Raw genomic sequence first — 14,156 nt, 5'->3', positions numbered from 1 at the left:
CACCGCAAGCGACCTGCAGATTGATTTCAATGTGGTGTACCCATGTGCTAAAGCTGTGTGGACAGTAGTTGAGATTTACGAAACCCGCGCCACCGTTTCGACTGCCCCACCAGTAGACGGAATTGAACCAGCGACCGCCTCAGGATTTACGTGCTCACCATGACACCGTGGCAGCATCTCGCACGTCGGCCTACTTGCTGTGCTGCCCTCCGAGCACCTCGATGCCTGTTGAACGCATCTGTGTATTGTCCACCAACCCTAGCTCCAAACGGTTAGATTAAGCGGTGGCTTACGACTGCTCCCACAGTGGTCACGCAGGCCATCGAACGTGTGTCTTGTGTTTGTCTCTCGCAGATACAAAGCACGTATTGTCCCTCTCGAGCGGGAGGCATTTTAATGTTCCAGACAACTTTATTATAATAAAAAAAATAGATATACATTTTGGCACGGGACTGCCTTTCACCCTGCTATAAACACAGCACAGACGGCGCTCCATATACAAACAACGTTCTCACAGGCTTCAAAATCACTTGCACGTCAACTCCCGTCATCGTGTTTTTTGCTGAATAATCACAATTTTTATTGTATTTTTTTCTTTTTTACATTTTAACAAACAGGCGTCTACGATTTATGCTAAGCAAAGTCACAACAGCAAACATCCTGAAACGCGAAACTTACAAATGCTTTAGAAAATATTCACACTTGAAGAAGAAGAAGAATAATAATAACAATGTCATCAGTGTCGCTTGGTCGATGCTTTATATATATATCCTCCGGCCGTGACCGCGTTACATGGGGACGATGTCGTTTCTTCTGCACAGGTTTTCAATGGTCGTGACGTCGAGGTGCGGATGAAATCTGCGGAGGCAACGATACACGCACTGGGGTCAGCAAAGTGCCGCTCAACAGAAAGACTTTCGTCGGCGAGGGGGGTGGGTTTGGTGGTGCGGCAGCAGGCTGCGGCGTGGACACCGTGCAGGAGAAATTCGGAACGTGCGCGGGAAACGTCAGCATCGTGCAAACGCATCACAAAGCACGCTAAAGCACGACTTGAAACAAATACATTGCGAGCACAGAACGCGCTTATACGCGGCGTGAAACACATGCAATGCTAACAGTGTTAACTAGAGACTTGGTCACGTGATCTCTCTGTGTAATGTGGCCAGGGTAACCTGGGTGTATAAGGGGGCACGGGGACCAGTGGTGTAATGAAAAAAATTAACCCGTAAAAACAAAGTTTTTCACTATAAATCCTTTATATGCGTGGCGGCTAGAGTCCTCTCGTCCTCTGGCTTGAGATGGCTGCCACCTATGGGTCAGATGATTGTCTGCCAGCATTAAGCAATTGGTAATTAAATATATATATTTTTTCCCTAAACAGTGTAAAATTTTGGGAAAAAATTTTCACGAAAATTAATTGTCACGCACAACGAGTCTGTGTGGAAAATGTCAGCTTGATTGGATCACGGGATGTGGGTTAAAAAACGACCGAAAGATTTGCACGGTCGTAAGCAAGCAAGCAAGCAAACTTAATATAAAGGATTTAAAAAACCCCCGAAGCATTGTCTGCACGCTCAAGTCGGCTCGTGTGTACGTGCTGGGTGGACTGACACGCCGCAGAATCGTGAGACACGTTACAGACATTTAGGGCTGCCTTCATTCAGCAGTGGATTTGACCACGACTGATGATGCAAGGGGAAACACAAGGTGACCGTTTGTGCATTCCAGCTTGAAGAGTTTCTCCCGCCACGTTTAGACTTCCGGAACAGGCTGCTTTGTAAAATACAGAGAGGCCTTTGGGGCTTCTACACCGAATTCTAAGAATCCCAATTGTGCCAGCGTGGCTTCGGGACATCGTGACGATCCGGGTCGGCACTTGTGCAGCGCTAGCGCTAGCACACTGTCTGCGCTAGCGCTAGCACACTCTCTGCGCTAGCGCTAGCGCACTCTCTGTGCTCGCGCGCTGCAGGTGTGGCCCTGGCTACCTTGTCCTGAAACAGCCAGATTACGTGGCGGTGCCGCCGCCGCTGCCGCCGCCGCTACTGCTACTGCTGCTGCATTGGCAGTGGCGCACAATGCACACGTAGCCAAAAAACTCTACACAGTCGTCAATGACATCGCGGCCTTAAAATGACGAAGTGTATAATAGGCGGCGTTCAGGACAATGCCCCTTCTTCGTAGCACATTGATAGGCCAGAGTTGTCAAGAGATGGGATTTGATAACGTGCTCATGTCCTTCATCTGTATGTCCACTCTACCTCTCTGGCCCTCCCGATGATGCTGCCAAGAAGCGCCATTGCCTAAAACGTCGCCTATTAAACACTCTTGTTAAATCTGCAATGTTATCGGCGAAAGATGGTTTCGCCCCTTTTTTTTAAAATGAAGCCCTTCACAAAGAGAATTGTAGGTGTCTGGCTGATTGAGCGAGTGCTGTGAGTGAACACCTATTACGGTTGGGCTATCTCGGATGGGCAGGTCGTCGGGGATAGCAATAGCACCAGCATTGGGTCCTCAGTTTAGGCTGAGTTGACCTAGGAGAAGCCCAGGCCAGATTTGCCAACCAGTTTTAATTAAACCCCAGATTGTTGGGCTAACAGAGCAGTGCGACCAGCCATGCTGCTCTTAACTTCCGCTGCTTGATAATAAAGGGCGATCCATTTACAGTTACCCCACTGATTAATAATGATGCTCTGGACTTTCTTCTGAGCAGCTGATTGGATATTGTCAAAGCGATGGCTCTGTAATCGTAGATGTGGAGGAGTTTTAACTTTTTTATGCACCCTATTCGGATTCATCAGAAGGACGTAGAGACTTTGAAATGAATAAATGTTTTTTTCCCTACGCAACTTCATTCATATTATTTTAGGGAGGTTTCTTGTTCATGTTTTTGTTTGTTGCGGTTGCACCCGAGTCAAGAGCCGCATGGCTTACATGGTTATACCTAATAAAGGCAACCGAAACTGAAATGGAACCCCTGGTACAACGAATAAAATACCAACCGCCTTAAACCGACAGTCACATCACGGTGCCGATATATATTGCAATGCCGCAGCAGGTCATGTAACCCAATGCTAAGGCAGAGGGCACGATGTCGGGAGATACCTGCACTGAACTGTTACCGACAAAGCCTTGCCCAATACACCCGCGTTCGCTAATCTCCGCGTTCGATTTACTGCCACAGGCGAACACATCTGGTGACGTTTTCCGAGTTCTCATGAAAATTTGCCGGGCGCATGGCAGAGCGCGCGTGTGGCAATGCGTGCCCTAATTCGCGGGGCATTTGGGGAAGTGAGCGTGGCAAACCTGAACGTCTTCCGACTTTAGCGAGCGCCGATTGAGGCCAACGTTACATTACACCTGGCCACCTTAGTCTCCCCATTTGCTGTTGCTCATCGATTGCTGTTGCTCATAGACCACCAGGTAATCATTTAAGGCAGCGTTGACCCAAGGAAAACTCAAAGCATGTTCAGATTCCAGTCACTGTGCTAGAATTCTAGCGCAGTGGGTGAACCACTCCATCTCCTCACCCCACTCCCCTTGTCACACACAAGGTACAGACAAAGATCCCCCGTGTAGCCTACACAGGCTGTTGGGGAAAATGCTGGTAGTGAGCACCTATGAAGGACACACGAGGGAGTGGTGTGGCTTCCAGTACGCCCAGCCATCTTTGTCTTGACGATGCTGATGTTTACACAACGTACCAGCTACTCACTTCAGGCTGGATTGACCTATCGGAGACCCAGGATCGGTTCAAATAATTGCCAAGAATGTTAACTGTGGTCAGGAATCGAACCCAGGTTACCAGGTTTGTAACGCACTATGCCAAAAATCCACCCTTGTAACTTACAGAGGATGGTAGGGCAAGTGCTGTTGGCAATGCACCGATAAAGGCCATACACACACTCATGAGAGCACACACAAAAGCAGAACTCACTTTCTGAAGATGGCATGGAGAGGTTTTGAGTCATTGCTGGCTTCTAATTCACCGTCTCGTTCTGAAATAGACAAATATACATTGGTCACTGTCAATGTGAAACGGTGTGTTGTGCTCACAATAACTTGCACACAAAGACAAAGATCCCCAGTATAGCCTTAACAGACTGTTGGGACAAGTGCTGTTAGCAAGCACCTATGAAGGCCGGCACGGTACACGAGGGGGTGGGGGGTGGCCAGTCCCCACACCCGGACGCCCATGTCTCCCAAGTGGCGATGTTTACACACCGCACCAGATACTCATTTGAGGCTGAGTCGACCTTAGGGGAGGCCCAGGACCGGTTCAGATAATCATTACTGGTGTTTGGGCGTGAGCAGGAATCTGAAGTCGAGTCGCCGGGTTTCGTAGCGCAGTGTGCTAACCGCTAGACTACCGCTCCCCACGTGCACACAGACACACCACACCCACGCAGACAAATATCCCCTTTTATATCTATAGACTGTAGGCGCAAGTGCTGTTAGCTGGCCACCTTTGTCTCCCCTGTGCCGACGATGACCACACTGCACCAGTGTAATAATGCCTATGGGCAAGTCCAGACCTGGGTCATGTACATCTTTCCACGTGGTGATGCATCATGAGCAGGGATCGAACCCGAGTAAACAGGGATCATAGCACGTGGTACCAACCAACTTGTCAATTCTGCAGATAGCCCCTACACACAATGGAATCATCGTTGTCTAGAGAAAGCCATTGTGATCGCGTGTCACAATCCAAATTCCGTAATTACCCATGTGCAAAGTGCAAAAACACACCACCTGTCATTATGTGTATAGAGTAGCACAGAACCGTATTGCAAAAGAGATAATTGATCTTAATGAACTCTCGGCGGGTTTAGAGAAATGCAACTCAAAAGGACGAATGGCTCTTGTAGAGACACATCTCTAAGTGCTCCGCTGCCCCACGAGACTTTACAGCTTTGATGAAGAGAGAAAAAAATATAAATTAATTTTAGACGACTTTCAGGTGTGCCGTCGCAGCGCGAAATGTCACTTCGAGACTCCGCCCAAATGTTTCAAAACAACGTGAATGGATTGACGGCACAGGAGCGCTACGGTGGAGCGCGTGACTGTCCTGGTAATTCATGAAGGAACATCACCTGGACTGTGTTAGACGACCCGGGACATTGCCTCGGTGCATATCCGAGAACCGTTTGGGGGGATTTCGGTGGCGTGCTCTCTTCCTATAACGAAGGAGCAGTCACGCGCACTGCGCTACGAACCCGGCACTCTGAGTTTGACTCCCGTGCCACGGCTAACGTCAATCGCGTGCAATATGCAAAATTGTCCTGCACCTCCCTCCCCCTTCATAAAACCCCAATGACCAGCATGGTGAAACATGGTCAAACAAGCCCCATTACTGGCACTGGGTTGGAAGGAATGGATCTAGCAGTGGATTTACGAAGGGATATAAATTATAATGTTTAAAAGTATTATTATTAGAGTATTATTAATATATAAATTACGTAAATTGGACCTTCCGTTTCATGGCCGATATGTTCATACTCACAAGTCGACACTGTGAGCATCTCAAAGCAGTCGCGTCTGACATTCTGCAATTTAAGTCGTGACCAATTTTAAAAATTGCCGTTTGAGTTGCACCGTGCGTGCGGCTAATGGTCCTACCCTCGAAAATTACGTCGCCGTTTTTAAACGTCCCTTTCAGAGGAGCGCAGCGTAATTTTGCTCTTCCCCGATCGTAAACAGAGGTGGCTCAGTGGCGAGTGTGCACTGGCAACTTGGGCTATTTAGCTGCGCAAAGATCGGCCATTGACCCGTCGTAAGCAGAGCAAACCCTGCTGGGCGAAATGCCTTTCAGCATTACTTAAGGTGCAGCACTGCAATTGCTTGCTCGTGCCGCTGCTAGCGGAAGGGTCTCCCCGCAAGAGGGTACTTTGGCCTACTCTTCCACTCTGGCCAGACATTTCGGACGAGGTAGGAGTACCCCACCACGCTCGATTTGCCCACCGACTTTGGTGTGGCTGGTCACACTTCTGGTTGGACACAGGTGGGAAGGGACTGAAGAAGCTTCCAGCAATGAATATGCTTTAGCCCTTATCTACTTAGACATGCAGTAAAACGCAGAGGGGATAATTATGTACGTACGCATGTACGTATGTTAAACAATTTTTCTTGCACTGTGGTGTGGCCAGTGCCATCCGTGCCTAGCTGTGTTCGCCCCCCCCCTCCCCCCAGATTTGACGTCGGCCGGCAATGCGCCACCCGTTCGCCGTTTGGGCTGAGCCAAGCTAGAGGAGTCCCAGGCCACATTCCACGTTGAGAATACCACATGTTTGCTGAAATTCGTGCCAATGACGACATTCCGGCGAAAGGGTTCATAGTGAATTTTGACAGTTCACTTGACTTCCGCCCATCACGTTGATTGACACATAGTACTGTGTAACAGACAATGCACAATAACATGCAAGCAGCTGCAAATAACATAAATATTACAATGTCAATTAGTAATCGATTAAATTTTGTCTGCCTTTGTACCATCTTTTTTTATTTGTGTTCTTTTAAAATGTATTCTTTGTACAGCTTTATGTACAGTGACGTGTGCATATAAATTGCACGTTAATCTTGAATTGTAATGTTTACCAACAATACACTGAATTGATCAATTGTATCAATCGTCAGATCTGATGAGGGCAAGGGGCCCAGGTTCAGATATAGATGCAGTAAGAGCCGCCATTTGCCACGATGACATCACCACAGTTCTCGTGCCAGGCTATGTGCACTTGGAGTACTTTTTACTTCACTTTGCCTCCAAGTACAGTTACACATGTACATACACACGCTTGTGTTGCGCCCGAAACGTCGCGATCTATTTTATTTTATACCTACGTGACTTTACCGAAAGAATCTAAGAGTACTCTTTCTATAGTAATATATATTATCAAGATATTTAGATGTAAACATATAATCACTCCTGTTGGCTTCTGGGAGGGTAAGATAGGCTATTGTTATTACTACTACAGGTGTCGGAGCGAAGAAACGAGGCCTTGCCGACTGAAGGACACTTGGAGGAGTGTCAGTGTGCACACTGGCAGTTGACATTGCCCAAGCCCCAACATGGTTGTGTTTTGCAGAAGTTGGTCAAGCTCGTTAGTCTGGATATCATCTCAAACAGGCACGAAGCTAGACCTAGAGCTGCAGAGACAAGTTCTGTCAGTGAGCACCTACTTGGGCTAGGACTGCACAAGCGGGGGATGTTGTGGCCAGGACCATATCAAGTCACCTTTGTCTTGCCATTGCTGATATTCCCACACCATAATAGGTTCTCATTTAGTGCCAAATCAATCTCGGAGAGGTCCAGCACAAGTCTCAGATTCCAGCTGCCACCGTTGCAATCCATGATAAGGAATCGAACCCAGGGCAGTGGTATGAGAGCAATGTGCTGTAATCACTGCACCACTGCCTCCCAGCAACACGAACTAGCAAACGCACACATGGTGCAGCGTGCACCGATGAACTACGAACAAGGGCTGGCGTTTCCAGCACCGTGCTTGTACACGCACGTACACACACACATACAGCACACTGCCAACATCGCCAGCTCACGACGAGTCACTCACCCGTTGCTCTTCCACATCGCAGGTCTAGCGAGCGGCCGAGAGGGATCGGCAGGAAGGCAGCACGTCTCAAACGCTGCTCGCTGCTGTTGCTGTTGCTGCTGCTGCTGCTGAATCCTGATGCTGGCGCCCCACGGTGCGAGCCGTGCCGGCCCCACGGGACAGGTGAGCTGCAGTGGTCGTGCGGCCAGGAAGGCCGGGTGGTGGTGATGGTGGTGATGGTGGTGGAGGGAGCCGTGGTGAAGCTGCGCCGCCGCCGCCGCCGCAGCCCCGGAGCCGCCACCGCCGCCGCCACAACGCAGCGGCCTCGGGGAATCCGGCGCCGTGGCCGTTTCGGCCAGCGACCAGATCTTGGCCTTGCAGGGCGGGTGCGGCGTGCGCTGCCGCCGGCGCCTCTCGTCCTCCGCCTCGGCCTCGACCTCCGCCGCCGCGACGGCGGCGGCCTCGGCGCGGCCGCCCTCGCGTGTCACGGGCGACGGGGGGGCCGGCGGGGACGCCGACGCGGACGGCGCGCCGCGCTCGGCCTCCCCGGGCGGGCCCCTCCTCCGCGGCGGTGGGGGCGACCCCGCGGCCGTCGCGGCCACGGCGGCGTCCTCCGGCCCGCCCGGGTGCCGCTCGCCGGACGACCGCGCTCGGTCGCCGCCATCGCACCCCGCCTCCTCCGCCTCGCTCGCGTCCAGCTCAAAGTCCACCTCGTCGTCGTCGTCGTCGTCCTCGTCGTCGTCCTCGTCGTCGCCCCGCCCCCTGCCCCTCTCCGGGGTCCCGGCCCACGGGGAGCCACCGTCTCCCCGCTGGCGCGCGGCCGCCCCCGCCGCCACTGCCGCGGCGTCACCCGACCGGCTCTCGGGCCGGCCGTCCCGGTCGCCGTCGCCGGGGGCCGGGGGGGCGCCGCCGTCGTCGTCGCGGCCCCAGGGCTCCCCATCCTCGTGGTCGCCGCTCTCCGGGCCCCGGCTCTCCTTCTTGAGGCGGCGGCGCGCGTTCGCGAACCACGTGGAGACCTGTGGCGGCGGCGGCGTGGGCGGCACGGGCGGCGTGGTTAGAGCGGCGCGCTCGGAGGACACACGGCGACGCGCTCGGAGGAGACACGGCGACGCGCTCGTCGTGACTGCGGGAAGCTTCGTTTGTCAGAATTCAACAACACGCCGCGATGTGCGGCATCGCACACGTAAACATTCACAGCCTTATCCAGACCACCGGGTCAATAGAACTGAACGTGCGGCCGGTTTGTTGTTGAGACCGCCAACTCAAAGTGTCGGTGAGGGCCATCGAGATACTCGCTGCACTTGATGGATGGTGGCCCACTCTAGAGATTTGAACCCAGGATCACAGCTGTGCTGACTCAGCACTTTGACCTTTGAGCCACCCAGCCATCAGACCTTCGACTAGTAATTCGTCTAAATGGTTTCATAACCAGCAAATGAAGGGTGTTCGAGCATGCCAGGCTGTGGAGTCCTATGAAACCGTGTAACGTTGAGAAACGTGCACTGCAATTAACTCTTGTAATTCATTAGCTTTCCACAGCTGCGTTCAGATCGTGTGCAACTGTAACACTTAAAACTTGGGGCCGTTGCACAATGGATGGAAACGCAACCGAGCTGACGGGCGAGAGAGAGAGAGAAAAGGACACGCGTTTCATCTCGGCTTAACTGCACCCATATCGAAAATTATAGGGGCGTCAGGAAAACTAATTTTCTCGTGGAAACTAAATATTAACCTTCTTAGGAAACGGTTACATGGTTGTCACACTTGCAAGTGGATTGTTTTGTCTAGCCTTTGAGAGTTATCCCACCATGATTGTCTGAACACAATGTATAATTTACAAATTAAATAAAACGCGGTCATTCTCAAGCCACCAACGGCCGAAGGACTCGATCGTGTTCTTTCTTTCTTCTACTCATCATACTTCACTACTCTGGGCACTACATGCTAGGGAAGGGAGACGGAGCCCAGGACTGACCCCGGCATTACTCGTCACTGGCGCTCACCTTGGCAAGGAATCAAACTTATGTCACCAGCTTCGTAGTGACGGTGTCTCCCTATCCAAATGGGCAATCGGACAGCGGGCTCACCTCCGCTGTCGACCCTGAGGCAGTTGTGGAAAATTCCACATTGCTGTGGTGGGTTCTAGTCGATCACCCGCATGCCTATTGGGGGTACCAGTCTTTCCATGGGACAGCCACCAATAATGTCCTCACACAAATGAGTATATATTTTAAACACATTCCTGCGGAGGGAGCTGGTAGGAACGTTGGGTTGCTCGGTCAATGGCCAGGGTCAACGGCGGCGTGGCGTATTCCTGCAAATATGCCCGAATGTGAGGGCGGGCACAAGCCGGCGTGAGTAGGTTAAACGTTGAGTTTTATAAGGGCACCACGGGGTGACCAGCCCATCCCCACCCAGCCCCACCCTCCCCACCCAGCCACTCCCCACCCTCCCCACCCAGCCCACCCTCCCACCAGCCCCTCCCCCCTCCCTCTCCACCCATCCCCACCCCTCCCATTTTTGGATGCACGACGGACGGACAGACACAATAATTCCCCTGTGGGCTGGTGTAACCAGGAGGTTCCTACCAGTATGACCCTTTAGAAATGATGAGTAGAGTGCTCCGAAGATTGCAACTTGAATTCGCAGTATTTCAATCGTCAGTTGGGTGCACACTACGGACTATAAACTGTAATTAACCGCAAGAGGTAATTTGCGTAAAAATGTACAAGCCGCATTTTATTTTCTTGCGTACATTTTCGCAATGCGGTCTCTTTCAGATCATGCGCGTATGTATGCGCACCGTGTGAAATAGTGTTGACCGAAATTACTTTTAAAAGACGAAAACCCGAATAATAGCCGGACGTTTTACGTTTAAGAAAACTTTTCCAAAGGAATCATGTCGACTGAAATGTCCTTAAAGTCACATTGCAGGATGGGTTTTTATTGATATGTGGTGGTTACACACATCCATTATTATTCACTCGGAGAATGCGATATAGTTACAGTGTGACTGACATTGTGTTGCTTTAGGTATATGAATTAACCTTCATTACACACTAATACGTGTTAGTATTATTATAACTCAGCAACGCAATGCATGCAGTCTCACTCACACATGCCAGCACATCATACAGAGCACAACGAAATCACTCCATGTCCATTGTACTTCATACAAATATCACCCATTTACTGTCATCCATGATTAGGAATCGAACACTCGCTAGCAAGTGTCTATTAAGGCCACAAACAAATCAAACACAATATATACAAATCAAAAACAATGTATCCTTACACGCGTAATTTGGCGGGCGTAATTTGACACGCATGGCATCACGGTGCTTGCACCAGCCTAGGTGCACTTTGAGGTGATGTGAAGCATCAAAGGTTTTGCTGGCAGGAGGACACGGGACAGACCCTAGTGCCATGGGTTGATTGACTGAGCTGAGTGGCAGATGCACCCCCTGTGCTCCCCACTGCGCCAACTTTCTGCGTTTTAGCCGCCGCCCGGTGCTCCGCTCGTTGTTGTGAGCTGCTCTCCGTTGTTGCCGGAGGACAACTGCCTCCAACTGCTCGGCAGTATCCCTTCACAAGCCCCCTTCACAGCTGACGGAAAACCCACTTGCACCACGTGGTGTGATGTGACCTGGCCGAGCGGTGGTGCGTTTGCTGAATTGTCGCAGGAGTTTGCGGTTCGAGCTCAGCAGGCTGCCCTGGTTAATACTGCCGGCGTACTAACCATTGGTACAATGCACTGAATTGTTGTTGCGACATTCGAAAAAAAAAGTGTAGGCCATGTGTGCCGGCGTCGATATCCAAATTTGAAAATTACTCCCGAATTTACTTTGATTAACACACCACACACTGTGGTCTGTGAAACAAAGCGCCTTTTGCAATCGCCTCAAGTTATAAGAACATGTACTTGTCAAGAAGATGCAGACAAAAACCCCCCACCCCACCCCGTATAGCTTTAACAAACTGTTGGTGAACGGCACCGCCTCGAAAATACTTTTGGGGCAAGTGCTGTTCGTGAGCACCACACCCCTACACGCCTTTGTCTCCTCACTGGCGATGTTAACCTAGGGGAGGCCCAGGCCCAGTTCAGATACTCCATCACTGCTGTTGGCAGCGAGTGGAAAACCGAACTTGGGTCACCGGGTGACCCAATGCGCGCGAACCGGCCACTCCGCACGTGCGCGCGCTCTCTCTCAGCACCACCAACCTGGGTGAGCGTCATGCGCGTGATGATGGCCAGCATGATTTTCTCCCCCTTGCTGGGGTAGGGGTTCTTGCGGTGCTCGTTGAGCCAGGCCTTGAGGGTGCTCGTGCTCTCGCGCGTCGCGCTCTTGGGCCGCGACGGGTCTCCGATGCCGTAGGGGGCGTAGGGGGAGGCGGCCGCGTAGCCCCCGTAGAGGCTCACGCCGGGAGGCACGCAGGCCAGCATGGCGCCGTGTGGCTCCTTGAGCTCGTACGGCGAGCCCTGGACACACAACACAGGCGCTGTGAACACCAAGAGAGCGACAGGCGGACACGGGGGTGAACGGCCCTTACGCGGCAAACACGGCAGGGAAGGGGGCGACGCTGGCGGGGGCAGGGGGGGGCGAGGGGGGGGCGAGGGGGGGGGGCGTGGGGGGTTAACGGGGCAGCCAACCAAACTCTGGCCCCAGCATGAACTGGCCATACCGGGCCATATGTATGTTGATCTTCTTTCGCACCGTACGTACCCAACAGCAGCGTTAACGCTCACAAACTGACAGTAACCGGACAATATGGGTATGTTGAACTTATTTTGCACCGTGCATGCCCAACAACAGCTTTAACACTAACACTATCAATATCATACAAAAAAAATCGGAATCAAAACATTTATATTTTGGAATATGTATTTATACTAAAGGGATCCGATGAGCTGTAAAGTTCTTTTTCACAGATGTCCAGTAACAAACTAACAAACTGACCGACCGACCAGACACGAGTCCTAACCCTAACAAACGAGTGGTCTGTTTTATATTCATCGTTCTTACATGTGTATTGTTGTTGTTGGTGTGTTTACACTTGTATAGGGTACATGTAGGGTGTGCGTAGGTGCTGTGTTTGTAAAATGGGTCACATCTGTTTGGATGCAGCGCTAGTAACTGGGCTTTCAATCGTGAGCATCAAAGCCGACAGGACTAGTCAGTCAACTCAGCCAAACCATCATCATTATCATCACCACCCTCCATAAGTATTATAAAGAGTACCCCATTGTAAGAAGTAAAAGGTGGTTGTCATGCTAACGATACACTTATCCATTCCATAATAATAATGTAAAGCCCAGTAAACCCACTGCTGGATGAATTACTTTCCAAGCCACGTTTGCCAAGGGGGTTGTTTGGACCATACGTCGCCACGTAGGTTACTGTGAGTTGGTGAAAAGCATGGGGGGGGGGGGGTGACCTGGTAGCGGTTCAGGTGTCTCTCGCACACGGATGTTCGCCATGGCCGGTAATCAAACTCAAGCCGCCAGCGTCACAATGCAGTGCACAATTCACGAACAGCGATAGAGTGTCAGCCAAGGATCTAAACGCGTCCGAGAGAGAGAGAGAGGACGCCAACCGTGGAGATGGAGCTGTGATCGCAGCTCGTGCGTGAGCGGCTCGGCAGGGTTTGACACCGCAGGATCGGGACCAGCAGCTTGGGGAGGAGGCCTTTGCCCGGCAGTGGATTGACCACTGCAGATGGACGATATATTTGTATATTTATTTTTTAAGTGATTTGTTTATCTTTCCTATACCTTTCTCTCCTATCGTGTTTTTGTATTGCTTGTTGTTGTAACGTTCTACACCCGCTCCTACTACTGGGCATCCGTGAACAAAATAGCTTCATAGCTCATCTGGTTCCTCCAGCATAAAACACGTTCCTTCGGAGTGGGCAGGTAGGAACTTAGGTTGGACAGACAAATATGCACGACAGACAAATAATCCCTGGTGGGAAGTGTGGAACCTGTTGTTCTCCTACCTGTATAAAATATTCTGATTCTGATAATGACGAGCCACTGCCTACCACCACCACCACCACGCCCGACTCCAGCGATGTGGATTCTCAGCCACCGCCTCTCTGCGCCATCGACAGCCACTGCCACGCAACGCCCCGGCAGGAGAGGGCATAGGTAAACGTCGAGTTTGAGAAGCGTGGTTTATTTTACAAGGGCACATCTTGTCTCGGCGGAATGAACAATGTTTTTACAAGTAGACTCGTGTTTCTACTTTAAAAAAAAGATACGAGCCGGAACAACTGCGTCAATCATGCCAATAACCGTAAACTGTTACGGCCACGTCAAGACGTGTTGGTACAATATCTAACACCGGCGGCAAATTAAGCGATGGGCGTCGCATCCTTTCTCTCGGAGCAGAAGGCACGATAGACACACGCAGATCGTACTGTTACTCATTCTGTTTCGCAATTAACAATTGTTTAGAGTTTAACATTGTATGTTGAGCATGTACGTATGCTGAACTTCTTGCACACCGTACGTAGCCAACCGTGCTAATCAGAGGTGCGATAATGGTACCAATGCTGCTGACGATGGTGGTGCTGATGGTAGCGATGATGATGGTAGTGATGGTGAGG

At 51.2% G+C, this 14,156-nt stretch overlaps 1 protein-coding gene across 1 annotated transcript in view; it reads right to left on the bottom strand.

Moving 5' to 3' along the window:
- Positions 1 to 404: 404 nt before the first annotated feature.
- LOC133340330 (iroquois-class homeodomain protein IRX-3-like) overlaps positions 405 to 14,156 on the bottom strand; it is a 32,950-nt gene continuing 19,198 nt past the window's right edge. Inside the window, exons 2-5 of the mRNA XM_061548474.1 lie at positions 11,770 to 12,027; positions 7,569 to 8,563; positions 3,935 to 3,995; positions 405 to 858 (exon numbers count right to left, since the gene is read on the bottom strand). Coding sequence (XP_061404458.1) covers positions 3,983 to 3,995; positions 7,569 to 8,563; positions 11,770 to 12,027 — 1,266 coding nt within the window. The 3' untranslated portion in view covers positions 405 to 858; positions 3,935 to 3,982. The remainder of the gene's footprint in view (positions 859 to 3,934; positions 3,996 to 7,568; positions 8,564 to 11,769; positions 12,028 to 14,156) is intronic.

Source organism: Lethenteron reissneri, chromosome 9, assembly GCF_015708825.2.
Source record: "Lethenteron reissneri isolate LAM-NWPU_2019-01 chromosome 9, ASM1570882v1, whole genome shotgun sequence".
Classification (NCBI taxonomy): domain Eukaryota; kingdom Metazoa; phylum Chordata; class Hyperoartia; order Petromyzontiformes; family Petromyzontidae; genus Lethenteron; species Lethenteron reissneri.
This window is presented reverse-complemented; position numbering and strand designations above follow the sequence as displayed.